This window comes from Dendrobates tinctorius, unplaced genomic scaffold (genome assembly GCF_039654945.1).
Source record: "Dendrobates tinctorius isolate UK_male_01 unplaced genomic scaffold, ASM3965494v1 ptg000172l, whole genome shotgun sequence".
NCBI lineage: Eukaryota > Metazoa > Chordata > Amphibia > Anura > Dendrobatidae > Dendrobates > Dendrobates tinctorius.
In genome coordinates this window covers 972,861-1,000,712 of record NW_027361839.1, presented here as the reverse complement: position 1 = coordinate 1,000,712, position 27,852 = coordinate 972,861, and the positions used below count along the sequence as shown (strand labels likewise).

The 27,852-nt window shown below is 57.4% G+C and overlaps 1 protein-coding gene across 2 annotated transcripts; it reads left to right on the top strand.

Annotated features, from left to right (window-relative positions):
* Window positions 1–23: 23 nt before the first annotated feature.
* Window positions 24–27,852, top strand: WDR3 (WD repeat domain 3). 2 transcript variants are annotated; one of them, XM_073551019.1, is made up of 27 exons: window positions 24–117; window positions 1,258–1,430; window positions 1,503–1,712; window positions 2,489–2,607; window positions 3,483–3,561; window positions 3,820–3,915; window positions 4,077–4,169; window positions 4,245–4,346; window positions 4,558–4,655; window positions 11,076–11,174; window positions 11,252–11,491; window positions 16,431–16,524; window positions 16,740–16,841; window positions 16,914–16,999; window positions 19,871–20,012; window positions 20,886–20,942; window positions 21,023–21,123; window positions 22,967–23,078; window positions 23,165–23,299; window positions 23,370–23,420; window positions 23,519–23,584; window positions 23,655–23,747; window positions 24,474–24,521; window positions 26,212–26,255; window positions 26,793–26,921; window positions 27,194–27,287; window positions 27,369–27,852. In XM_073551019.1, exons 2-27 carry the CDS (start codon window positions 1,260–1,262, stop codon window positions 27,522–27,524), a joined length of 2,817 nt encoding a protein of 938 aa, XP_073407120.1. In that variant the 5' UTR covers window positions 24–117; window positions 1,258–1,259; the 3' UTR covers window positions 27,525–27,852. The 2 variants fall into 2 exon arrangements, with proteins under 2 accessions (XP_073407120.1, XP_073407119.1); XM_073551018.1 differs by having other exon boundaries at window positions 42–227.

Genomic DNA, 27,852 nt, shown 5'->3' with positions numbered 1-27,852 from the left:
AGAAACCCTGAAAGTAGTTTAGCGCATGCGCCTCAGGAAATGGTTCGCGCTACACTGAGCATGCGCCGTGAACACGTGGTTGATCCTGGAGCAGCGACGATCGGGAGAGAAGAGCCGGTGAGAGCGGAGGCTGCTGTGCCCGATACCCGGTGTTACACGGCCCCGTGTGCCCCTGACAGCTGCTGGACACCCCCTGTAACCCGTGTGCGGGGTCTGCTCCTCGCCGGGTCAGTCTCTTATCTGCTCACATTACACGTGTTACTCCCATATCCGTGCGCCCCTAAATCACTTCCTCAGCGCGTGCCCCTCTCCGCATGATCTCCCCCCTCATCACGACTGTCGCCCTCGCTCGTCCCCCTCCTTCCCCTCGCTCGTCCCCCTCCTTCCCCTCGCTCGCCCCCCTCCTTCCCCTCGCTCGCCCCCCTCCTTCCCCTCGCTCGCCCCCCTCCTTCCCCTCGCTCGCCCCCCTCCTTCCCCTCGCTCGCCCCCCTCCTTCCCCGCGCTCGCCCCCCTCCTTCCCCTCGCTCGCCCCCCTCCTTCCCCGCGCTCGCCCCCCTCCTTCCCCGCGCTCGCCCCCCTCCTTCCCCGCGCTCGCCCCCCTCCTTCCCCGCGCTCGCCCCCCTCCTTCCCCGCGCTCGCCCCCCTCCTTCCCCGCGCTCGCCCCCCTCCTTCCCCGCGCTCGCCCCCCTCCTTCCCCGCGCTCGCCCCCCTCCTTCCCCGCGCTCGCCCCCCCTTCCCTCCTCCCGTCCGCGCGCCCCCCTTCCCTCCTCCCGTCCGCGCGCCCCCCTTCCCTCTTCCCGTCCGCGCGCCCCCCTTCCCTCTTCCCGTCCGCGCGCCCCCCTTCCCTCTTCCCGTCCGCGCGCCCCCCTTCCCTCTTCCCGTCCGCGCGCCCCCCTTCCCTCTTCCCGTCCGCGCGCCCCCCTTCCCTCTTCCCGTCCGCGCGCCCCCCTTCCCTCTTCCCGTCCGCGCGCCCCCCTTCCCTCTTCCCGTCCGCGCGCCCCCCTTCCCTCTTCCCGTCCGCGCGCCCCCCTTCCCTCTTCCCGTCCGCGCGCCCCCCTTCCCTCTTCCCGTCCGCGCGCCCCCCTTCCCTCTTCCCGTCCGCGCGCCCCCCTTCCCTCTTCCCGTCCGCGCGCCCCCCTTCCCTCTTCCCGTCCGCGCGCCCCCCTTCCCTCTTCCCGTCCGCGCGCCCCCCCCCCTCTCTCTCTCCCCTCGCGGCCCCCTCCTCCGCCTCTCATGCAGTGACCCTTCTTCTTGCAGCCATGGGCCTCACCCGGCAGTACCTCCGCTACGCGGCTTCCGCCGTTTTTGGGGTGGTCGCGGGTTTGAAGTGCAATGTGTGCTACGTCTCCCTGCGGGGTGAGAAGGGGCGATATGTGGCCGTAGGGGCCTGCGAACACGTCTTCATCTGGGACACCCGCAAGGGCGAGAAGGTAAGCCTCCGTGCCTTGTGCTCCTCGGGCCCCTGCGCTTGTGGCCCCTGACACCCGCGCTCTTCCCTACAGGTGCTCATCCTACGTGGACAGAAGCCGGAGGTGACGCAGCTGCGCCCCTCCCCCGACGGCCTGGCACTGGCGGTGGGGTATGAAGACGGCTCCATCCGAATCTTCAGTCTGCTGAGCGGAGAGAGCGGCGTCACCTTCAACGGGCACAAAGCGGCCGTGACGACCCTGACCTACGACCAGCTGGGCGGCCGCCTGGTGTCCGGCTCCAAGGTGCTGTATACTGGGGGTGACTGTATATCGGGGGTTATCAGGATGCACATATGATGGTCCGCATCGGTCAGTCATGCAGTGCAGCCCTGGTGGTCTGTTCTATGGTGTCTTGGGGTTTTCAGCACATCCTAGACCCCATGGGCAATCACAAGCCCCCGTGACTAAGAGCTGTGATCCTGGTGGTCGTTTAATAAGGTCTCAGCATCCTGAAAGGCTCCTGCTCCTCTCTGCTGGTACATGAGTCATTATCCTGGTGGGCCGGTGGGGTAATAGTGTCCCGGTGTCCCTGGCCCTCCTCGGACATCCAGTGAGGTCATTGCTCTTCTCTGCTGGCACGAGTCATTATCCTGGTGGGCCGGTGGTGTAAAGTAATCTCTCAGATGTTGGTGAAGGACGTCCCTGGTGTCACCTCATGGCTTCTTGTGATTTACCAGATGTGTTACATCAGTTCTCTGGTGGTCTTGTAACTTTACAAATGATGACCCTGGTGGTCTGCACACCTCTAGTAGCAGACTGATTAATGACCTTCTTGGTGTCTCCATCTCTGATCTCCCAGTGCGCTGGATGTGTACCGTTGTCCCTGGGGGTCTGGGGGCCTAAAGCTGATCTCCAGGGATGAAAATAATAATCCATATTAGTGTTTGCGTCCCAGGACGGTGCGTGATGACCTTCGCAGTGGAGGCTTTGTCCTCTCAGACCTGAGATCTAGGCTTCTGTGCGCCCTGCTGGGCTGGTGCCCCTTGTAGCTCCTGACCGTCCTCCCTCCTTCCCCGCAGGACACGGACGTCATCGTCTGGGACATCATTAATGAATGCGGCTTGTACCGGCTGAAGGGGCACAAGGACGCGGTGACGCAGGCGCTGATCCTGAGCGACAGGAACCTCCTGCTCACCAGGTACTGGCCGATGGGTGGCGACAAAAGGGCCCCCGGGAGGGGAGCGTCGCCAAAAGGGCCCCCGGGAGGGGAGCGTCGCCAAAAGGGCCCCCGGGAGGGGAGCGTCGCCAAAAGGGCCCCCGGGAGGGGAGCGTCGCCAAAAGGGCCCCCGGGAGGGGAGCGTCGCCAAAAGGGCCCCCGGGAGGGGAGCGTCGCCAAAAGGGCCCCCGGGAGGGGAGCGTCGCCAAAAGGGCCCCCGGGAGGGGAGCGTCGCCAAAAGGGCCCCCGGGAGGGGAGCGTCGCCAAAAGGGCCCCCGGGAGGGGAGCGTCGCCAAAAGGGCCCCCGGGAGGGGAGCGTCGCCAAAAGGGCCCCCGGGAGGGGGTTCCAAAAGGGCCCCCGGGGGGGGAGCGTCGCCAAAAGGGCCCCCGGGAGGGGAGCGTCGCCAAAAGGGCCCCGGGGGGGGGGGTTCAAAAAGGGCCCCCGGGGGGGGGGGAGCGTCGCCAAAAGGGCCCCCCGGGAGGGGGCAGCGGCAAGTACATGGGGTGCGGGACTAGCGTAGGAGGTGTGTCCGCGCCCTCTGCAGTGGCGGTAACAGGGGCCGGACCCCCAAATAATACCGAGAGCAGTGACTCCGCAGGGTGAGGGCGAAGTATCCAGCAATAAAGGAATGGGGGTTTTCCCTTCACCCATAGAAGGGAGAACGGGGCGGCGTGATGACCTGATTATAGGGGAGACGGAGCAGAAATGTTCAGCCCAGCGGCCGCCCTTGCCCTGTGTACGGCCTTAATTTCAGGGGTTTCCCACCCCTCGACTCCAGGGGCAGCCTGGGGTCACACGCGTCTTGCGCGGCCCAACACCTGCGCAGCTTTCACCCTGCGCCCTCTTGTCCCTGCAGCGGTAAAGACGCCCTGGTGAAGTGGTGGGACCTGGAGACGCAGCACTGCTTCCGGACCATGGTGGGACATCGCTCAGAGGTACGGGCCACGAATAATGGGGGCGCTCCTGCGGGTCAGGGGGACGGTCCTGGGTATGTGACAGTCATGGCGCATCGGTGGATGACTGGACGGCGGGGTCGTGGTCGCAGGACCCTTCGTGGCACAGTGCGACCCCTCTACTGCGACGTCCAGCGTAATGCAGATACCACTGTGTCTATAGGGGGCGCTGCATGGTAAAATGTGCACATAGGTTCCAAGGTGGCGGCTCTGGTCATGTGACCGTTCTCTGGTTATCAGGTCTGGGGACTCGCCCTGCTGGCGGACGAGCGGCGGATACTGACGGGATCTGCGGACAGCGAGCTGCGGGCCTGGACCGTGTCCTACATCAGTGAGGTGAGTGCCCCGGCATCACCCGCCCGGCGTCAGCCCGTGAAGGTGGCGGCACGGTCTCCCTGCCCGACCAGTGCAGGTCGCTGCGGCTGTACGTGGCGGTCACGCAGTCGGTGTCAGGCGGCTGCCAACAATCAGCCATCGCTCTTATCGTTCCTGCACAGACTTCAGAATCGGACGAACCTCGGCTGAAAAAAACGAAGGGTCCCACAGAAGAGGCCGGGAGTGAGGAGGCCGAAGAGGAGGCCACGGAGCAGGTACGGCGCTGTCACGGCGCAGGGAGTGCGGCGGCCGAGGTCTGATGTAATCGCCGTCTGTATCTTTGTCTTCAGCGCATCCTGACGTGTCAGCGCTACGGCTCCATCATGAGAGAAGGACGGGACCGAGTGGTGACGCTGGCGGTGGACCGGACGAGGCGCTTCCTGGCCTGCCATGTGAGCTCCTGTGGTTACCATGCCGCCCCGGACGGGCGCCATGAACCCATGTGCACTTTAATGATAAACCTAAGCCCCACCCACTTGTCACTATCGGAACCATAAGGCAACAACCCTCTCTGCTCCAAACCTCTGCCCAGTACTGACTGCTATAGATAAGGTGACCGTCCCTTTAAGACCTGATTGGGCTCCTCACATCTTTCTCTTACAGGGAACGGACTCGATGCTGGAAGTTTTCTGTGTCCTAAATAAGGAGGAAATTGCCAAGAAAATGGAAAGGAAACTGAAGAAAGCCAAGAAGAAGACGAAGTAAGTGATGTAGACAAATAGGCCTCCAGAGCTGCACTCACTATTCTGCTGGTGCAGTCACTGTGTACATACATTACTGATCCTGAGTTACATCCTGTATTATACTCCAGAGCTGCACTCACTATTCTGCTGGTGAAGTCACTGTGTACATACATTACATTACTGATCCTGAGTTACATCCTGCATTATACTCCAGAGCTGCACTCACTATTCTGCTGGTGCAGTCACTGTGTACATACATTACATTACTGATCCTGAGTTACATCCTGTATTATACCCCAGAGCTGCACTCACTATTCTGCTGGTGCAGTCACTGTGTACATACATTACTGATCCTGAGTTACATTATTATTATTATTTATTGTTATAGCGCCATTTATTCCATGGCGCTTTACATGTGAGGAGGGGTATACATAAAAACAAGTACAATAATCTTAAACAATACAAGTCATAACTGGTACAGGAGGAGAGAGGACCCTGCCCGCGAAGGCTCACAATCTACAAGGGATGGGTGATAATACAGTAGGTGAGGGTAGAGCTGGTCGTGCAGCGGTTTGGTCGATCGGTGGTTACTGCAGGTTGTAGGCTTGTCGGAAGAGGTGGGTCTTCAGGCTCTTTTTGAAGGTTTCCATGGTAGGTGAGAGTCTGCTATGTTGTGGTAGAGAGTTCCAGAGTAGGGGTGATGCGCGAGAGAAATCTTGTATGCGATTGTGGGAAGAGGAGATAAGACAGGAGTAGAGAAGGAGATCTTGTGAGGATCGGAGGTTGCGTGCAGGAAAGTACCGGGAGACGAGGTCACAGATGGAGGAGACAGGTTGTGGATGGCTTTGTATGTCATGGTTAGGGTTTTGTAATGGGGTCTCTGGGCAATTGGGAGCCAGTGCAGGGATTGACAGAGGGGAGAAGCTGGGGAATAGCGGGGGGACAGGTGGATTAGTCGGGCAGCAGAGTTTAGAATAGATTGGAGGGGTGCGAGAGTGTTTGAGGGGAGGACACAGAGCAGGAGGTTGCAGTAGTCAAGGCGAGAGATGATGAGGGCATGGACTAGGGTTTTTGCAGATTCTTGGGTGAGGAATGAACGGATGCGTGAAATATTTTTGAGTTGAAGTCGGCAGGAAGTGGAAAGGGTTTGGATATGTGGTTTGAAGGAGAGATCAGCGTCAAGGATTACCCCGAGGCAGCGAGCTTGTGGGACTGGGGAGAGTGGGCAGCCATTGACTGTAATTGATAGGTTCGTAGGGGGGGGGTCACGTGAGATGGGGGAAAGATGATGAATTCTGTTTTGTCCATGTTGAGTTTCAGAAATCTAGCGGAGAAGAAGGATGAAATAGTGGACAGACATTGAGGGATTCTGGTTAGTAGGGAGGTGATATCTGGTCCAGAGATGTAGATCTGTGTGTCATCAGCATAAAGATGATACTGAAAGCCATGAGATTCTATGAGCTGTCCCAGGCCAAAGGTGTAAATAGAGAACAGCAGGGGCCCAAGGACTGAACCTTGTGGGACTCCGACAGATAGGGGGCGAGGTGAGGAGGTGGTGTGTGAGTGGGAGACGCTGAATGTCCGGTCCGTTAGGTATGATGAGATCCAGGATAGGGCCAAGTCTGTGATGCCGAGGGATGAGAGGGTCTGTAATAATAGGGAATGGTCCACTGTGTCAAAGGCAGCCGACAGGTCCAGGAGGAGGAGGACAGAGTAGTGTCGCTTGCTCTTGGCGGTTAAGAGGTCATTGGTGACCTTAGTAAGGGCAGTTTCAGTGGAGTGGTGTGACCGGAAGCCAGATTGTAAGCGGTCGAAGAGGGAGCAAGAAGAGAGATGGGAGGACAGTTCAAGGTAGACGTGTTGTTCCAGTAGCTTGGAGGCGTATGGGAGAAGTGATATAGGGCGATAGCTAGATACAGAGGATGGGTCAAGAGAGGGCTTTTTGAGGATAGGTGTGATGGAGGCATGTTTAAAGCTTGAGGGGAAAACACCAGTTGTTAGTGATAGGTTGAAGAGATGGGTTAGGGTTGGGATGAAGACTGTGGTGAGGTTTGGGATGAAGTGGGATGGGATCGGGTCGAGTGCACAGGTGGTGAGATGTGATCTTGAGAGTAGAGTGGAGAGTCGATCTTCTGTAATGGTGGAGAAGTTGGTTTTGAAGGTGGAGGGCTGGGAAGTCGGGAGGAAGGGCTCTGGGGGTTGTTGACCAAAACTGTCCCTGATATCAATTTTCTGCTTGAAAAATGAGGCAAAGTCTTCAGCTGAGATGAGTGGGGAGGGAGGAGGTGCTGGGGGACGGAGGAATTGAAGGTGTTGAATAACTGTTTAGGGTTGTGAGACAGGGAGGATATGAGAGATGAGAAGTAGGTGTGTTTAGCTGTGGTGAGTGTGGTCTTGAAAGTAGTGAGGGACTGTTTGAATGCGATGAAATGCTCGTTGGAGTGGGATCTTTTCCATCTGCGCTCAGCAGCCCTGGAAGCTCGCCTCAGCTCTTTGGTCAGGCTGGTGTGCCAGGGCTGTCTGTTGATTTTGCGAGTTTTGGTATGTGTAAGTGGGGCAGCGGATTCCAAAGCTACAGCTATTGTGGTGTTATATAGAGCGGCAGCGTCATCCGCATTGTGTAAGGAACTTATATCTGTAAGAGGGAGGAGGGATTCAGAGAATGAGTGTAGGTCAAGGTGTTTAAGATTCCTGCGAGGGTGTGAAAGTTTGTGGGGTGAGGATTGTAGACATGGAGTGAAGAGGGAAGAGAATGTGAGCAGGTTGTGGTCAGAGAGAGGAAGGGGTGAGTTAGAGAGGTTAGATAGGGAGCAGAGGCGGGTGAAGATGAGGTCCAGTGTGTGGCCATCTTTGTGGGTGGCTGTAGAAGACCATTGAGTGAGGCCGAAGGAGGAAGTGAGAGATAGAAGTTTAGTGGCAGCTGAGAGGGAAGTGTCAATGGGGATGTTGAAGTCGCCCATGATGATGGTAGGGATGTCGGCGGAAAGGAAATGAAGTAACCAGGTGGTGAAGTGGTCAAAGAAGGTGGTGGCTGGCCCTGGGGGGCGGTAGATGACAGCCAGTTGGAGGGGGAGTAGATGCGCACAGAGTGCACCTCAAAGGAAGGGAGGGTAACAGAGGGTGGCAGTGGGATTGGGGTGAAGGAGCAGGTATCTGACAGGAGAAAACCAACTCCTCCACCATGTTTGCTGCTGGGGCGGGGGGTGTGAGAAAGGTGGAAGCCACCATACGAAAGTGCAGCAGGAGAGGCTGTGTCAGAAGGGGTGAGCCAGGTTTCGGTGATGGCGAGGAAGGAAAGTTTGGTAGTAACAAAAAGATCATGGATGTAGGAAAGCTTGTTGCAGACAGAGCGAGCGTTCCACAGAGCTCCTGTTAGTGGGACTGGGGAAGCGGGGGCTGGGTGAATGGGTATAAGGTTGGAGAGGTTACGGAAGGTTGTGATAGAGCGTGGATGGGAGGTAGAAATGACTGTGGGAATGTGGTGAGGAGGACCAGGATTTGGAGAGATATCACCAGCAGTGAGAAGGAGCAGAGAAAGTGTTAGCAGGTGGGAGCAGGAGAGCGCATGAGGGGGCTGTCTGTGTTTGGAGACAGAGGATTGTATGTTAAGGAACAGTTTTGAGGCGGAGGTGAGGTGGATGGGGAGGATTGAAGAAGAGATGAACAGTTCCTTACTAGGAGTAGGGATTAGGGGAATTAGCAGAAAGTGAAGGATTATTGGGGTGAAAGTGAAAACAAACAAACATTGTTTACAGTGACTGTGTCCAGTTACCTTCAGTTCCCTTCTGGTTCAATTCTGGTTTTAATTCTTAAATTAATCTTCACACTTCTAGCACACACTTATAGCAATCACAATGCAGACTGAAGTCTATGCAGACTTGTACTCTGCAATATATGTACAACTAAGTGCAGTCAGGTGTGAAGCAGAGAGGAGTGGTCTCTGCTCATCGTGGCCAGACAATTAAGAGTGGACAATATGTATAAGATCAAGCCAGAGTAAACAAGGTCATAAATAACACTGGGGTAAGCTGGGGTTAGCTGAAAGGCATACCATGTGAATGCTAGGTGCAGAGGCAAGTCTATGTGCAAAGCTGGGTGATGCACTGTGTGTCCTTCATAGACAGACAGCAGGAGAGCAGGAGAGCTGGGTGGATGGACATACCTGTCGGAAGAATAGAGAATTACATCCTGTATTATACCCCAGAGCTGCACTCACTATTCTGCTGGTGCAGTCACTGTGTACATACATTACATTACTGATCCTGAGTTACATCCTGTATTATACTCCAGAGCTGCACTCACTATTCTGCTGGTGCAGTCACTGTGTACATACATTACATTACTGATTCTGAGTTACATCCTGTATTATACCCCAGAGCTGCACTCACTATTCTGCTGGTGCAGTCACTGTGTACATTACATTACTGATCCTGAGTTACATCCTGTATTATACTCCAGAGCTGCACTCACTATTCTGGGGTAGGGAGTGGACAATGGGTTAATGTTTCCTGATTCCAGTGTCTGGTAACATAATGATTGCAGCTCTGGAGTACATATTCTGGGATCACGTTCTCTGGCTGGTTTGTGTCTGGAGTAATACACCGCATACAGTCAGGATAGTAAGTGTCTGCTCCGCTGCTGATTCCGCAGTTTCCCCCTACACAGAATGGAGAGGTCGGTAATTGTTGTCGTCGGTGAATTCACCTGTGAGAGACAGAACCTAACGGTAAATCCCGGAGGTCTCACTGCAGGATTGTTACATAATTAGTATTTGATCACCGACCTGTTACTCTTTCTGTAGGAAGCCTCCTACTCCGCACTCATCACCTTTATAGAAGACACCTGTCCACACACTCAATCACACTCCAGCTCTCCACCATGGCCAAGACCAAAGAGCTGTCTCAGGACACCAGGGACAGAACTGTAGACCTGCACAAGGCTGGGATGGGTTACAGGACAACAGGCAGCAGCTGGTGAGAAGCAACGACTGTTGGCGCAATTAATAGAAAATGGAAGAAACACAAGAGGACTGTCAGTCTTCCTCAGTCTGCGGCTCCATGCAGGATCTCTCCTGGTGGGGTACGGATGATTCTGAGAAAGGTCAGGACTCAGCCCAGGACTACACGGGCGGACCTGGTCACTGACCTGAAGAGAGCTGGGACCACAGTCTCAAACATTACCATTAGTAACACACTACGCCGTCATGGATTACAATCCTGCAGAACACACAATGTCCCCCTGCTCACACCAGCACATGTCCGGGTCCGTCTGAAGTTCACCAATGACCATCTGGATGATCCAGAGGAGACATGGGAGAAGGCCATGTGGTCAGATGAGAACAAAATAGAACTTGTTGATATCAACTCCACTCACTGTGTTTGGAAGAAGAATAAGGAGCATAACCCCAAGAACACCATCCCAACCATGAAGCATGGTGGGGGGAAAAAAAAAATCATAGTTTGGGGGTGTTTTTCTGCAAAGGGGACAGGATGACTGCACCGTATTGAAGGGAGGATGGATGGGGTCATGTATTGCGATATTTTGGCCAACAAACTCCTTCCCTCAGAGCATTGAAGATGGGTCGTGGCTGAGTCTTCCAGCATGACAATGACCCGAAACACACAGGCAGGGGACCTAAGGAGCGGCCTAGCCAGGGTCCAGACCTGAACCCAATAGAAAATCTCTGGAGTAGCTGAAACGCAATGTTCCCCAATGACTGCCCCGAAACCTGGAGGATCTTGAGAAGATCTGTATGGAGGAGGGGGCCAAAATCCCTGCTGCAGTGTGTACACACCTGGTGAAGAACCACCGGACACGTCCGACCTCTGTAACTGCAAACAAAGGTTTCTGCACCAAATACCAAGTTCTGATTTTCTATTGAATCCAATACTTTTCTTGTGCTATAGAGTGCGGATTATGTGACAGTGCTGCAGTGTGACCGCCGGGATTTTACCGTCAGATTCTCGCAGGTGACGTCACCTACGATAACGATTACCGCCCTCTCCATCCTGTGTAGGGGGGAAACTGCGGGATCAGCCGCGGGTCGGATACTTGGATCCCCCTGTAGATGACGGTGTTTGGGGTCCGCGGTTTGTGATCCTCCGTTTTGTGTTCACAGCTGTTATGCAGATTAGTGCGTTTCCATGGCTGCAGACGATCTCGCCAGGTCGGATTTTGCGCTGCTGACTGTTTTCACCGCGGGGGTCGTTTGTAGTCTGTTACCTAGGAGACGCCTAGTTCTGTCCGGGAGCTGTGTACCCAACACTGGAGCGGGTTTTGGCCTGATCCTTCTCTTTTCCTGGAGCGATACATTGTGTAGAGATTGAGGTCGGTGATTGTCCCCATGACAACACTGCTGGGCAGGAGGCCCCCGCTACATCGCGGGGGCCGCACGTGGCTGTCAGGCGGTGTCTCATGCTCGCTGCTCTTGTGCTGCAGACAGACTGACGGGCAGGAGGCGGCGGCACCGCACGTGGAGCAGACGCTGCAGGACGAGATGGTGAAAGTCGCCAGCATTAAGGCCTCCTCGAAGATCAAGTAAGTGCCCCCCATCCCCTCCCCATCGGCGGCCCGCCGTCCGCCACCACTGACCGCTGCCACCTCTGCCCCCACAGGTCATGTGACCTGCTCCTCTCTGCTAAGGGGGAGCTGAAGCTGGTGGTCCTGCTGCTGAACAATAGTGTGGAGGTCTTCTCCGTGCTGGCCGAGCCCACCCAAGCCGGGAGCGCACAGACCACCAAGACGTCTCGCCTGACACTGGGGGGTCACCGCACCGATGTCCGGACTACGGCGTTCAGCTCTGACAACATCGCCGTCCTGTCCGCGTCTGCGGAGTCCGTGAAGATCTGGAACAGGTAAGACGGGGGGCGGCAGTCACCCCCAGAGCTGCACTCACCTGCAGCAGAGCACAATGCAGCACTCACTACTCACCCCCAGAGCTGCACTCACCTGCAGCAGAGCACAATGCAGCACTCACTACTCACCCCCAGAGCTGCACTCACCTGCAGCAGAGCACAATGCAGCACGAGCTGCACTCACCTGCAGCAGAGCACAATGCAGCACGAGCTGCACTCACCCGCAGCAGAGCACAATGCAGCACGAGCTGCACTCACCCGCAGCAGAGCACAATGCAGCACGAGCTGCACTCACCCGCAGCAGAGCACAATGCAGCACGAGCTGCACTCACCCGCAGCAGAGCACAATGCAGCACGAGCTGCACTCACCCGCAGCAGAGCACAATGCAGCACGAGCTGCACTCACCCGCAGCAGAGCACAATGCAGCACGAGCTGCACTCACCCGCAGCAGAGCACAATGCAGCACGAGCTGCACTCACCCGCAGCAGAGCACAATGCAGCACGAGCTGCACTCACCCGCAGCAGAGCACAATGCAGCACGAGCTGCACTCACCCGCAGCAGAGCACAATGCAGCACGAGCTGCACTCACCCGCAGCAGAGCACAATGCAGCACGAGCTGCACTCACCCCCAGAGCTGCACTCACCTGCAGCAGAGCACAATGCAGCACGAGCTGCACTCACCTGCAGCAGAGCACAATGCAGCACGAGCTGCACTCACCTGCAGCAGAGCACAATGCAGCACGAGCTGCACTCACCTGCAGCAGAGCACAATGCAGCACGAGCTGCACTCACCTGCAGCAGAGCACAATGCAGCACGAGCTGCACTCACCTGCAGCAGAGCACAATGCAGCACGAGCTGCACTCACCTGCAGCAGAGCACAATGCAGCACGAGCTGCACTCACCCGCAGCAGAGCACAATGCAGCACGAGCTGCACTCACCCGCAGCAGAGCACAATGCAGCACGAGCTGCACTCACCCGCAGCAGAGCACAATGCAGCACGAGCTGCACTCACCCGCAGCAGAGCACAATGCAGCACGAGCTGCACTCACCCGCAGCAGAGCACAATGCAGCACGAGCTGCACTCACCCGCAGCAGAGCACAATGCAGCACGAGCTGCACTCACCCGCAGCAGAGCACAATGCAGCACGAGCTGCACTCACCCGCAGCAGAGCACAATGCAGCACGAGCTGCACTCACCCGCAGCAGAGCACAATGCAGCACGAGCTGCACTCACCCGCAGCAGAGCACAATGCAGCACGAGCTGCACTCACCCGCAGCAGAGCACAATGCAGCACGAGCTGCACTCACCCGCAGCAGAGCACAATGCAGCACGAGCTGCACTCACCCGCAGCAGAGCACAATGCAGCACGAGCTGCACTCACCCGCAGCAGAGCACAATGCAGCACGAGCTGCACTCACCCGCAGCAGAGCACAATGCAGCACGAGCTGCACTCACCCGCAGCAGAGCACAATGCAGCACGAGCTGCACTCACCCGCAGCAGAGCACAATGCAGCACGAGCTGCACTCACCCCCAGAGCTACTCACCTGCAGCAGAGCACAATGCAGCACTCACTACTCACCCCCAGAGCTGCACTCACCTGCAGCAGAGCACAATGCAGCACTCACTACTCACCCCCAGAGCTACACTCACCTGCAGCAGAGCACAATGCAGCACTCACTACTCACCCCCAGAGCTGCACTCACCTGCAGCAGAGCACAATGCAGCACGAGCTGCACTCACCTGCAGCAGGGCACTGTACGCTCACTACTCACCCCCAGAGCTGCACTCACCTGCAGCAGAGTACAATGCAGCACTCACTACTCACCCCCCAGAGCTGCACTCACCTGCAGCAGAGTACAATGCAGCACTCACTACTCACCCCCCAGAGCTGCACTCACCTGCAGCAGAGCACAATGCAGCACTCACTACTCACCCCCAGAGCTGCGCTCACCTGCAGCAGGGCACAATGCAGCACTCACTACTCACCCCCAGAGCTGCGCTCGCCTGCAGCAGAGCACAATGCAGCACGAGCTGCACTCACCTGCAGCAGGGCACTGTACGCTCACTACTCACCCCCAGAGCTGCACTCACCTGCAGCAGAGCACAATGCAGCACTCACTACTCACCCCCAGAGCTACACTCACCTGCAGCAGAGCACAATGCAGCACTCACTACTCACCCCCCAGAGCTGCACTCACCTGCAGCAGAGCACAATGCAGCACGAGCTGCACTCACCTGCAGCAGGGCACTGTACGCTCACTACTCACCCCCAGAGCTGCACTCACCTGCAGCAGGGCACAATGCAGCACTCACTACTCACCCCCCAGAGCTGCGCTCACCTGCAGCAGGGCACAATGCAGCACTCACTACTTACCCCCAGAGCTGCACTCACCTGCAGCAGAGCACAATGCAGCACTCACTACTCACCCCCAGAGCTGCACTCACCTGCAGCAGAGTACAATGCAGCACTCACTACTCACCCCCCAGAGCTGCACTCACCTGCAGCAGAGCACAATGCAGCACTCACTACTCACCCCCAGAGCTGCGCTCACCTGCAGCAGGGCACAATGCAGCACTCACTACTCACCCCCAGAGCTGCACTCGCCTGCAGCAGAGCACAATGCAGCACGAGCTGCACTCACCTGCAGCAGGGCACTGTACGCTCACTACTCACCCCCAGAGCTGCACTCACCTGCAGCAGAGCACAATGCAGCACTCACTACTCACCCCCCAGAGCTGCACTCACCTGCAGCAGAGCACAATGCAGCACGAGCTGCACTCACCTGCAGCAGGGCACTGTACGCTCACTACTCACCCCCAGAGCCGCACTCACCTGCAGCAGGGCACAATGCAGCACTCACTACTCACCCCCCAGAGCTGCGCTCACCTGCAGCAGGGCACAATGCAGCACTCACTACTTACCCCCAGAGCTGCACTCACCTGCAGCAGAGCACAATGCAGCACTCACTACTCACCCCCAGAGCTACACTCACCTGCAGCAGAGCACAATGCAGCACTCACTACTCACCTGCAGCAGAGCACAATGCAGCACTCACTACTCACCCCCAGAGCTGCACTCACCTGCAGCAGAGCACAATGCAGCACTCACTACTCACCCCCAGAGCTGCACTCACCTGCAGCAGAGCACAATGCAGCACTCACTACTCACCCCCAGAGCTGCACTCACCTGCAGCAGAGCACAATGCAGCACTCACTACTCACCCCCAGAGCTACTCACCTGCAGCAGAGCACAATGCAGCACTCACTACTCACCCCCAGAGCTGCACTCACCTGCAGCAGAGCACAATGCAGCACGAGCTGCACTCACCCCCAGAGCTGCACTCACCTGCAGCAGAGCACAATGCAGCACGAGCTGCACTCACCCCCAGAGCTGCACTCACCTGCAGCAGAGCACAATGCAGCACGAGCTGCACTCACCTGCAGCAGGGCACTGTACGCTCACTACTCACCCCCAGAGCTGCACTCACCTGCAGCAGAGTACAATGCAGCACTCACTACTCACCCCCCAGAGCTGCACTCACCTGCAGCAGAGCACAATGCAGCACTCACTACTCACCCCCAGAGCTGCGCTCACCTGCAGCAGGGCACAATGCAGCACTCACTACTCACCCCCCAGAGCTGCACTCACCTGCAGCAGAGCACAATGCAGCACGAGCTGCACTCACCTGCAGCAGGGCACTGTACGCTCACTACTCACCCCCAGAGCTGCACTCACCTGCAGCAGGGCACAATGCAGCACTCACTACTCACCCCCCAGAGCTGCGCTCACCTGCAGCAGGGCACAATGCAGCACTCACTACTTACCCCCAGAGCTGCACTCACCTGCAGCAGAGCACAATGCAGCACTCACTACTCACCCCCAGAGCTGCACTCACCTGCAGCAGAGTACAATGCAGCACTCACTACTCACCCCCCAGAGCTGCACTCACCTGCAGCAGAGCACAATGCAGCACTCACTACTCACCCCCAGAGCTGCGCTCACCTGCAGCAGGGCACAATGCAGCACTCACTACTCACCCCCAGAGCTGCACTCGCCTGCAGCAGAGCACAATGCAGCACGAGCTGCACTCACCTGCAGCAGGGCACTGTACGCTCACTACTCACCCCCAGAGCTGCACTCACCTGCAGCAGAGCACAATGCAGCACTCACTACTCACCCCCAGAGCTACACTCACCTGCAGCAGAGCACAATGCAGCACTCACTACTCACCCCCCAGAGCTGCACTCACCTGCAGCAGAGCACAATGCAGCACGAGCTGCACTCACCTGCAGCAGGGCACTGTACGCTCACTACTCACCCCCAGAGCTGCACTCACCTGCAGCAGGGCACAATGCAGCACTCACTACTCACCCCCCAGAGCTGCGCTCACCTGCAGCAGGGCACAATGCAGCACTCACTACTTACCCCCAGAGCTGCACTCACCTGCAGCAGAGCACAATGCAGCACTCACTACTCACCCCCAGAGCTGCACTCACCTGCAGCAGAGCACAATGCAGCACTCACTACTCACCCCCAGAGCTGCACTCGCCTGCAGCAGAGCACAATGCAGCACTCACTACTCACCCCCAGAGCTGCACTCGCCTGCAGCAGAGCACAATGCAGCACGAGCTGCACTCACCTGCAGCAGAGCACAATGCAGCACTCACTACTCACCCCCAGAGCTGCACTCACCTGCAGCAGAGCACAATGCAGCACTCACTACTCACCCCCAGAGCGGCACTCGCCTGCAGCAGAGCACAGTGCAGCACGAGCTGCACTCACCTGCAACAGAGCACAATGCAGCACTCACTACTCACCCCCAGAGCTGCACTAACCTGCAGCAGGGCACTGTACGCTCACTACTCACCGCCCGGAGCTGCGCCTGAGAGCTAACAGTGCGGCACAGTGACGTCCCGCCATCTCTGCCTGCAGGTCCACGTTGCAGTGTATCCGGACCATGGCCTGTGACTACGCGCTCTGCTCACTCTTCGTCCCGGGAGACAGACACGTCATAGTCGGCACCAAGGTGCGTACATGGTCACATGACCGGCTCCAGAGGGGAGGGGCAGCTGCGGGAGCCAGAGGTCCGATACCCTCTCCATATTCTGCCTCTTATTGGCTACGCCTGAGACTGTGACCTGTGCAGTGGGGTCAGGGGTCATGCTGGCCTTGTGTAATGGTCACATGACAAGATCCTGGTCCCTCACCCCAAACGTCCCTCACTTTCGTTGTCTTTTTCAGTCTGGGAAGCTGCAGCTCTTTGATCTGTCGTCTGGGACAGAGCTGGACGCCGTAGACGCTCACGATGGCGCCGTATGGTCCATTGCGCTGTCACCTGACCAGGTAAGGAGCGGTCACTGAATGCTGAGGGTTGTAGTCTGACCAACACAGTACTGACCTTCTCCTGTGCCATAGCGCGGATTCACCACTGGGGGCGCTGACAAGTGCGTGAAGTTCTGGGAATTTGAACTTGTGAATGACGACACCGATACACAAAGCAGGTGAGGATGATGGGAGGAGTAGTGCCGGCGGGAGTGATGGTAGACACTGAGGATGATGGGAGGAGTAGTGCCGGCGGGAGTGATGGTAGACACTGTGCACTGAGGATGATGGGAGGAGTAGTGCTGGTGGGAGTGATGGTAGACACTGTGCACAGAGGATGATGGGAGGAGTAGTGCTGGCGGGAGTGATGGTAGACACTGCACTGAGGATGATGGGAGGAGTAGTGCTGGCGGGAGTGATGGTAGACACTGTGCACTGAGGATGATGGGAGGAGTAGTGCTGGCGGGAGTGATGGTAGACACTGTGCACAGAGGATGATGGGAGGAGTAGTGCTGGCGGGAGTGATGGTAGACACTGTGCACTGAGGACGATGGGAGGAGTAGTGCTGGTGGGAGTGATGGTAGACACTGTGCACTGAGGATGATGGGAGGAGTAGTGCTGGCAGGAGTGATGGTAGACACTGTGCACAGAGGATGATGGGAGGAGTAGTGCTGGCGGGAGTGATGGTAGACACTGTGCACTGAGGACGATGGGAGGAGTAGTGCTGGTGGGAGTGATGGTAGACACTGTGCACAGAGGATGATGGGAGGAGTAGTGCTGGCGGGAGTGATGGTAGACACTGCACTGAGGATGATGGGAGGAGTAGTGCTGGCGGGAGTGATGGTAGACACTGTGCACTGAGGATGATGGGAGGAGTAGTGCTGGCGGGAGTGATGGTAGACACTGTGCACAGAGGATGATGGGAGGAGTAGTGCTGGCGGGAGTGATGGTAGACACTGTGCACTGAGGATGATGGGAGGAGTAGTGCTGGTGGGAGTGATGGTAGACACTGTGCACAGAGGATGATGGGAGGAGTAGTGCTGGCGGGAGTGATGGTAGACACTGCACTGAGGATGATGGGAGGAGTAGTGCTGGCGGGAGTGATGGTAGACACTGTGCACTGAGGATGATGGGAGGAGTAGTGCTGGCGGGAGTGATGGTAGACACTGTGCACAGAGGATGATGGGAGGAGTAGTGCTGGCGGGAGTGATGGTAGACACTGTGCACTGAGGACGATGGGAGGAGTAGTGCTGGTGGGAGTGATGGTAGACACTGTGCACTGAGGATGATGGGAGGAGTAGTGCTGGCAGGAGTGATGGTAGACACTGTGCACAGAGGATGATGGGAGGAGTAGTGCTGGCGGGAGTGATGGTAGACACTGTGCACTGAGGATGATGGGAGGAGTAGTGCTGGTGGGAGTGATGGTAGACACTGTGCACTGAGGATGATGGGAGGAGTAGTGCTGGCAGGAGTGATGGTAGACACTGTGCACAGAGGATGATGGGAGGAGTAGTGCTGGCGGGAGTGATGGTAGACACTGAGGATGATGGGAGGAGTAGTGCCGGCGGGAGTGATGGTAGACACTGTGCACTGAGGATGATGGGAGGAGTAGTGCTGGTGGGAGTGATGGTAGACACTGTGCACAGAGGATGATGGGAGGAGTAGTGCTGGCGGGAGTGATGGTAGACACTGCACTGAGGATGATGGGAGGAGTAGTGCTGGCGGGAGTGATGGTAGACACTGTGCACTGAGGATGATGGGAGGAGTAGTGCTGGCGGGAGTGATGGTAGACACTGTGCACAGAGGATGATGGGAGGAGTAGTGCTGGCGGGAGTGATGGTAGACACTGTGCACTGAGGACGATGGGAGGAGTAGTGCTGGTGGGAGTGATGGTAGACACTGTGCACTGAGGATGATGGGAGGAGTAGTGCTGGCAGGAGTGATGGTAGACACTGTGCACAGAGGATGATGGGAGGAGTAGTGCTGGCGGGAGTGATGGTAGACACTGTGCACTGAGGATGATGGGAGGAGTAGTGCTGGTGGGAGTGATGGTAGACACTGTGCACTGAGGATGATGGGAGGAGTAGTGCTGGCAGGAGTGATGGTAGACACTGTGCACAGAGGATGATGGGAGGAGTAGTGCTGGCGGGAGTGATGGTAGACACTGCACTGAGGATGATGGGAGGAGTAGTGCTGGCGGGAGTGATGGTAGACACTGTGCACTGAGGATGATGGGAGGAGTAGTGCTGGCGGGAGTGATGGTAGACACTGTGCACTGAGGATGATGGGAGGAGTAGTGCTGGCGGGAGTGATGGTAGACACTGTGCACTGAGGATGATGGGAGGAGTAGTGCTGGCGGGAGTGATGGTAGACACTGTGCACTGAGGATGATGGGAGGAGTAGTGCTGGCGGGAGTGATGGTAGACACTGTGCACTGAGGATGATGGGAGGAGTAGTGCTGGCGGGAGTGATGGTAGACACTGTGCACTGAGGAGGATGGGAGGAGTAGTGCTGGCGGGAGTGATGGTAGACACTGTGCACTGAGGACGATGGGAGGAGTAGTGCTGGCGGGAGTGATGGTAGACACTGTGCACTGAGGACGATGGGAGGAGTAGTGCTGGCGGGAGTGATGGTAGACACTGTGCACTGAGGATGATGGGAGGAGTAGTGCTGGCGGGAGTGATGGTAGACACTGTGCACTGAGGACGATGGGAGGAGTAGTGCTGGCGGGAGTGATGGTAGACACTGTGCACTGAGGATGATGGGAGGAGTAGTGCTGGCGGGAGTGATGGTAGACACTGTGCACTGAGGATGATGGGAGGAGTAGTGCTGGCGGGAGTGATGGTAGACACTGTGCACTGAGGACGATGGGAGGAGTAGTGCTGGCGGGAGTGATGGTAGACACTGTGCACTGAGGACGATGGGAGGAGTAGTGCTGACGGGAGTGATGGTAGACACTGTGCACTGAGGACGATGGGAGGAGTAGTGCTGGCGGGAGTGATGGTAGACACTGTGCACTGAGGACGATGGGAGTTGTCTTGTGTCTGCAGTCGCCGTCTCTCGGTGAAGCAGAGCCGGGTGCTGCAGATGGACGAGGACGTGTTGTGCGTGCGGCTCAGTCCGGACGGGCGGCTCCTGGCTGCGTCCCTGCTGGACTGCACCGTGAAGATCTTCTACGTGGATTCGCTGAAGGTAATGGGATTACGGGGGTCAGCGAGGTGGTGCGCCCCCCGGGGGGGAATGTCTGTCAGTCACCGCTGCACCCATACATCTGGATGTGACAGTTTGCCCCCCACCAGCTCCTGTCTTGTCCCTGTCCCCTCTTCCCATCCGGCTCTGGTCCTGTCCCCGTTCCACCTCCGGTTCTGTCTTCGTTCCCCTCCCCACTGGATCTGGTTCTGTCCGTCTCCCTGCCGGCTCTGGTCCTGTCCTTGTTCCCATCCCCCGCCGGCTATGGTCCTGTTTCCGTCCCCTCTCCCCAGCTGGTTCTGACCCGGCCCCCCTCCCCCCGCTGGCTCTGGTTCTGTCCCCCTCCCCCGCTGGCTCTGATTCTGTCCCTCTCCCCCCTCCCCCGCTGGCTCCGGTCCTGTCCCCCCGTCCCCCGCTGGCTCCGGTCCTGTCCCCCGCTGGCTCCGGTCCTGTCCCCCGCTGGCTCCGGTCCTGTCCCCCGCTGGCTCCGGTCCTGTCCCCCGCTGGCTCCGGTCCTGTCCCCCGCTGGCTCCGGTCCTGTCCCCCGCTGGCTCCGGTCCTGTCCCCCGCTGGCTCCGGTCCTGTCCCCCGCTGGCTCCGGTCCTGTCCCCCGCTGGCTCCGGTCCTGTCCCCCGCTGGCTCCGGTCCTGTCCCCCGCTGGCTCCGGTCCTGTCCCCCGCTGGCTCCGGTCCTGTCCCCCGCTGGCTCCGGTCCTGTCCCCCGCTGGCTCCGGTCCTGTCCCCCGCTGGCTCCGGTCCTGTCCCCCGCTGGCTCCGGTCCTGTCCCCCGCTGGCTCCGGTCCTGTCCCCCGCTGGCTCCGGTCCTGTCCCCCCGTCCCCCGCTGGCTCCGGTTGTCACTGCCGTCTTGTCTTTCAGTTCTTCCTCTCGCTGTACGGACACAAGCTGCCCGTCCTGTGTATGGACATCTCGCATGTAAGTACCGCGGGGGCGGGTCTCTTTGGGGGAGGGGTCAGTCCAGGGCTGTCATGTGATCGCTGAGTGTTCTCCTATAGGATAGCAGCATTATCGTCACCGGATCAGCTGATCGCAACATCAAGATCTGGGGCCTGGACTTTGGGGATTGTCACCGCTCAATGTTCGGCCATGATGACAGGTGAGCGAGATAAGACCCCCATGTGGAGGCCGTCCCCTCCTACGCACCCCCCACAGCTCCCGACCCTCTCTCTATATATTATTATTTAATTATTATAGTGTCAATTATTCCATGGCACTTTACATGTGAGGAGGGGTGTACATAATACATACACGCACAGTAATCTTAAACAATACAAGTCACGACTGGTCCAGGAGGAGAGAGGACCCTGCCCGCGAGGGCTCACAGTCTACAAGGGATGGGTGGTAATACAGTAGGCGAGGGTAGAGCTGGTCGTGCAGCGGTTTGGTGGATCAGTGGTTACTGCAGGTTATGGGCTTGTCGGAAGAGGTCGGTCTTCAGGTTCCTTTTGAAGGTTTCCATGGTAGGCGAGAGTCTGATATGTTGTGGTAGAGAGTTCCAGAGTAGGGGGGAAGCACGGGAGAAATCTTGTATGCGATTGTGGGAAGAGGAGATAAGAGGGGAGTAGAGAAGGAGATCTTGTGAGGATCGGAGGTTGTGTGCAGGAAAGTATCGGGAGACGAGGTCACAGATGTACGGAGGACACAGGTTGTGGATGGCTTTGTATGTCATGGTTAGGGTTTTGAACTGGAGTCTTTGGGTAATGGGGAGACAATGCAGGGATTGACAGAGGGGAGCGGCCGGGGAATAGCGGGGGGACAGGTGGATGATTGACAGAGGGAAGAGGCCGGGGAATAGCGGGGGGACAGGTGGATGATTGACAGAGGGGACCGGCCGGGGAATAGCGGGGGGACAGGTGGATGATTGACAGAGGGGACCGGCCGGGGAATAGCGGGGGGACAGGTGGATGATTGACAGAGGGGAGAGGCCGGGGAATAGCGGGGAAGACAGGTGGATGATTGACAGAGAGGAGAGGCCGGGGAATAGCGGGGGGACAGGTGGATGATTGACAGAGGGGAGAGGCCGGGGAATAGCGGGGGGACAGGTGGATGATTGACAGAGGGGACCGGCCGGGGAATAGCGGGGGGACAGGTGGATGATTGACAGAGGGGACCGGCCGGGGAATAGCGGGGGGACAGGTGGATGATTGACAGAGGGGAGAGGCCGGGGAATAGCGGGGAAGACAGGTGGATGATTGACAGAGAGGAGAGGCCGGGGAATAGCGGGGGGACAGGTGGATGATTGACAGAGGGGAGAGGCCGGGGAATAGCGGGGGGACAGGTGGATGATTGACAGAGGGGAGAGGCCGGGGAATAGCGGGGAGACAGGTGGATGATTGACAGAGGGGAGAGGCCGGGGAATAGTGGGGGGACAGGTGGATGATTGACAGAGGGGAGAGGCCGGGGAATAGCGGGGGGACTGGCCCGGGAATAGCGGGGGACAGGTGGATGATTGACAGAGGGGCGAGGCCGGGGAATAGCGGGGGGACAGGTGGATGATTGACAGAGGGGAGAGGCCGGGGAATAACAGGGAGACAGGTGGATTAGTCGGGCAGCAGAGTGTGGAATAGATTGGAGGGGCGCGAGTGTTAAAGGGGAGCCCACAGAGCAGGAGGTTGCCGTAGTCGAGGCGGGAGATGATGAGGGCGTGCACTAGTGTTTTTGTGGTTTATTGGTCATGAAACGGCTCCGGGAAATGTTTTTGAGTTGGAGTCGGCAGGAGGAGACCAGGGCTGGGATAAGTGGCTTGAAAGAGAGGGCAGAGTCGTTGAGGATCACCCTGAGGCACCAGGCATGTGGGCCTTGGGAAAGAGAGTAGCCATATATATCCACGACTCTCTCTGCGTACAACCCCGCTGTCCCCTCTCTGTACACCCTGCTTGTCCCCTCTTTCTCCTCCACTCTCTCCGCGGCCCCCTCTGTATCCTCCGCTCTTTCCGCAGCGTCATGTTCCTGCAGTTCGTGCCCCAGACGCACCTTTTCTTCAGCGCTGGGAAGGACCGGAAGATGAAGCAGTGGGACGCAGACAAGTTCCAGCAGGTGCAGACCCTGGAGGTGAGCTCAGTGAGGGGGTCTGCTCATTTGCATAATCGGAGGGGCTTGTGCTGGGGGCGGAGCATCTGATGTGGGTTCTGTTCCAGGGCCATCATGGAGAGGTCTGGTGTTTGGCAGTCAGCCCCAGTGGCGACCATATTGTGTCCTCGTCGCATGACAAGTCGCTGCGCCTGTGGGAGAGGACGAGGGAGCCGCTGGTCCTAGAGGAGGAGCAGGAGATGGTGAGGCGTCGAGCGGTGGCGGCCATCGCTGATCACTGTGATAAACCTCATTATTCTCCTGTTGTTTCAGCAACGTGAGGCCGAATTCGAGGAAAGTGTGGGGACGGGCGTGCTGCCGGTGGTGAGTACCGAACGCTCCGCCCCTCCATGGCTCCGCGCCTCCATGGCTCCGCCCCTCCATGGCTCCGCTCGGGACTGATCACTGCTTGTTCTCCACAGGTCGCCGGGGAGAAGGAGGGAGAAGCCGCGCTGGCCGGGAAGAAGACCATCGAGACGGTGAAAGCGGTGAGTGTACGAGCGACCGAGCACTGCCATGTGTGTCAGATACCGTCACTAACCTGTCGTGTCCTCCCAGACGGAGCGGATCATGGAGGCCGTGGAGCTGCACCGAGAGGAGAGCAGCAAAGTGGCGGAGTATACGGCGCTGTGCCGAGCGGCGGGCAAAGAGGTGAGGGCAGACAGTGTGTGACACAAGGGGGGAGGACAGGTGTGCCGTATGCACGGGGGAGTGCGGGCAGTGTGCGACACAGGAGAGGAGGGGACGATCGTGTGCCATGTGCACGGGGGGGAGGCCAGGTGTGCCGTGTGCGCGTGGGGGGGAGGGGGGTTGGGGACGGGCATGTGCGTGGGAGAGGGGAATAAGTGTGTGCCATGTGCACTGGGGGGGACGGGTGTGCTGTGTGCTCAGGAGAAGGAGGGGGGGGGCAGGTGTGCTAAGTGTGTGGGGGAGTGTGGACATAGTGTGCCACAGAAGAGGGGACGGGTCTGCTGTGTGCATTTTGGACGGGGGGGGGGACATGTATGTGCCTTGTGCTCAGGGGGGACAGGTGTCCTGTGTGCGTGGGAGGGGGGTGTGGATAGTGTGCGACACAGGAGAGGGGGGATGGGTGTGCCGTGTGCTCGGGAGGCAGGATGGGTGTGCTATGTGTGTGGGTGGAGTGCAGACAGTTTGTGACACAGGAGAGGGGGGATGGGTGTGCTGTGTGCGTTTAGGACGGGGGGACATGTATGTAGCGGCAGCGGGGATATGGGGTGTGCCGTGTGCTCAGGAGAGGGGGATGGGTGTGTCATGTGCGCCGGGGGGGGGGTATGGGGTGTGCCGTGGACGCAGGAGGTCTCAGAGCGGAGTAGAGGGGGCGCCAGTATCTCGCTCACCGACTCCTTTTTCTTGCAGCTCCCCAGGAAGATCCACCCGATCCTGCAGGCGTTTGGGACCGTGTCGGTGAGCTCCGCACACTTTATATTGCTGCGCCGCCGTTTATTAATGCCAAAGGATATGTGATGTCACTGCTTAACCCTCCACCCATCCGCTATGTCCAGCTATCGCCCAATATCGCTGCTCCCATTCGCTTCCAAACTCCTGGAGCAGCACGTCCACACTGAACTTTCCTCCCATCTCTCATCTAACTTTCTCTTTGACAATCTACAATCTGGTTTCCGTCCCCATCACTCCACTGAGACAGCCCTGACCAAAATTACTAACGACCTACTTACAGCCAAAGCTAACGGACAATACTCTATACTCCTGCTTCTAGACCTGTCCTCTGCCTTTGACACAGTTGATCACTGCCTCCTACTACAGATCCTCTCCTCCTTTGGCATCAAAGGCCTCGCCCGATCCTGGATCTCCTCATACCTTTCCAACCACACATTCAGCGTCTCCCACTCCCACACCACCTCCTCATCCCACCCTCTCTCTGTTGGAGTCCCTCAAGGCTCTGTTTTAGGACCCCTACTCCTCTCAATCTATACACTTGGCCTGGGACAACTCATAAAGTCCCACGGATTCCTGTACCACCTTTATGCTGACGACACTCAGATCTACCTCTCTGGCCCAGACGTCACCTCTCTGCTGTCCAGAATCCCAGAGTGTCTATCAGCCATATCCTCCTCCTTCTCCTCTCGCTTCCTCAAACTCAATGTGGACAAATCTGAACTCATCATCTTTCCCCCCTCTCACAGATATTCTTTACCCGACCTATCACAATTAGTAACATCACGCTTTCCCCCTACCAGAGGTCCGCTGCCTCGGAGTAACCCTTGACTCTGCCCTGTCCTTCAAACCACACATCCTAGCTCTATCTACCTCCTGTCGCCTCCAGCTCAAAAATATTTCCAGAATCCGTCCCTTCCTCAACCCTCAATCTACTAAAATGCTTGTGCATGCCCTCATCATCTCCTGTCTCGACTACTGCAACATCCTTTTCTGTGGTCTCCCTGCTTACACCCTCGCACCTCTCCAGTCCATCCTTATCTCTGCTGCCCGACTAATTCATCTCTCTCCTCGCTACTCCTCCCCTTCTCCCCTCTGCAAATCTCTTCACTGGCTCCCATTCCCTCAGAGTATCCAGTTCAAATTACTAATACTGACCTACAAGGCCATCTATAACCTGTCTCCCCCATATGTCTCTGAACTAATCTCCCGATACCTTCCCTCACGTAATCTCCGGTCCTCCCAAGACCTCCTTCTCTCCTCCACACTTATTCGCTCCTCACCCAACCGCCTCCAAGACTTCTCCCGAATAGCCCCCATCCTCTGGAATTCTTTGCCTCAACACGTCCGACTATCAACCACATTTGGATCCTTCAGATGGAACCTGAAAACCCATCTCTTCAGGAAAGCCTCCAGCCTGCAATGACCCCACTGCCTCCTTCTCTCTCACCACTACCAGTGATATCACCTCAACCAACACCGGAGCTGCTGCAACCCACCAACCTACTGTCTCCTTCCCCACCATCCTGTAGCATGTTAGACCCCCGGGGCAGGGTCCTCTCCCCTCTGTATCAGTCTGTGATTGTTAGTTTACTGTAAGTGATATCTGTAATTTGTATGTAACCCCTTCTCATGTACAGCACCATGGAACCAATGCTGCTATATAAATAAGTGTTAACCCTTTCCTCTTCCTCCACAGTCTGCTGACTATGTCCTGGATGTGATAAAGAAGGTGCGCTCCAGGTAAGTGGCCTCATGTGAGTCCTGAATGATGGCACCTGGGCTTCCTGTGCTGCAGTAGAGAGATTAAAACCAGGACAAATGTTCTGCGCAGGAAGGAAGGAGCCGCCCATGAACGTGCCGAAACTAACGCCAAGTTACCAGAAGTCCTGATGGCTCGGCTTATCTGCTCCTCTTGTATTCTAGTATTGTAACACTAGATGGCGATGTGAGGAGCAGCTCCATCTGCCCATTGTTTTGTACAGTGACATCTAGTGGCCGCACATAATATTGACAGCACACGGTTTTTACTACTGACATCTAGTGGCCGCACATAGTATGACAGCACACAGTCTTTATTACTGACATCTAGTGGCCGCACAGAGTATTACAGCACCCGAACAGCACAGATTTTATCACTGATTTAGTTGTAAAATGTTTAAGCAGATTTTATAAACTATAATTGGTGCTGATTCCCCACACCTGACCAGTGGGGTCAGGTGGCCATTATGGGGGACGGTGGTGTGGCCTCTGGTTTGTAATGTACGGTCTCCTCTGCAGCGAGCTGGAGGAGTCTCTCCTGGTCCTTCCATTCTCCTACGTCCCGGATCTGCTGACCCTCTTCCGGGATTATATGCGGCGCAGTCGGGATGTGGAATTAATCTGCCGCTGCCTCTTTTTCTTGCTCAGGTTTGTCCTGGATGGGTTCTGGGGTTCAGGGTCATGTATAGACTTTGGGGTGACTAGTCGGGGGGTCTGTGGGACATGATGCATGGCTAGTGGGGTGCAGAGGAGCTGGATATATCGGGGGGAGCTGTGTGTTTGCTCTGTGGGGGCAGAGGCACTGGAGGCCACTGTATGGGGTGTTAGGGGCTGACAATACAGCGGAGCTCTAGCCTGTTTGGGTGAATGTGTCATGGTCGTGGCGTTGATCTCCATCTTTTCTCCTGATCTGTCACCAGGATCCATTTTGGGGAGATCACCAGTAACCACATGCTGCTGGGCGTCATGGAGGATCTAAAGAGCTGCACCATCTCGCGGGTGTCGGAGGTTCGGGTAGGTCCCCTGATCGTGCGGTTTCCTGGTCAATCCATGTATTTCCTGTGCGTCTTGTGACTCTCTCTCCGACCTCCTCAGGATGTAATGGGGGTGAACATGGCCGCCTTGCAGTTCTTGAAGAGAGAGATCGAAGCCAAAGAAGAGATTCTGTTTTTTGCTGATGCAACCGAGAGGTTCGAGGAAAAGAAGAGAAAACGGAAAAAGAAGGAAAAGATGCTCCTGACCCTGGTGTGACCCCAGCGTGACCAGAGTGCGGACCCTGGTGTGACCCCAGCGTTATGGATCCCAATGTGAGCGGCTGGAGTGCTTCAGGCCCCTGGTGTGAGCGGGCCCAGCGCTGCGAGCCCCTGGTGTGAGCGGGTGCAGCGCTGCGGGACCCTGGTGTGAGCGCTCCCCTGGCATGTTGGGCCGGAGCACCATTGACTTCCTCTCCCAGCTCTGGACTCTTACATTGATCCCTACTCTCCCTGTGGTGGGATAGATGAGGACCCCGGACTCTGATGCTATGTACAGTGCTGCCCCCCACAGGACAATCCTTTTTATTAAACAGATTTATATGTAA

Excerpts from the sequence above, each read along its gene's own strand:
- WDR3 (XM_073551019.1), top strand. The coding sequence starts at position 1,260 with ATGGGCCTCACCCGGCAGTACCTCCGCTACGCGGCTTCCGCCGTTTTT. Across the intron at positions 17,000-19,870 it reads GACACCGATACACAAAGCAG|TCGCCGTCTCTCGGTGAAGC; the intron begins GTGAGGATGATG and ends TTGTGTCTGCAG. Across the intron at positions 23,421-23,518 it reads GGACGGGCGTGCTGCCGGTG|GTCGCCGGGGAGAAGGAGGG; the intron begins GTGAGTACCGAA and ends TGTTCTCCACAG.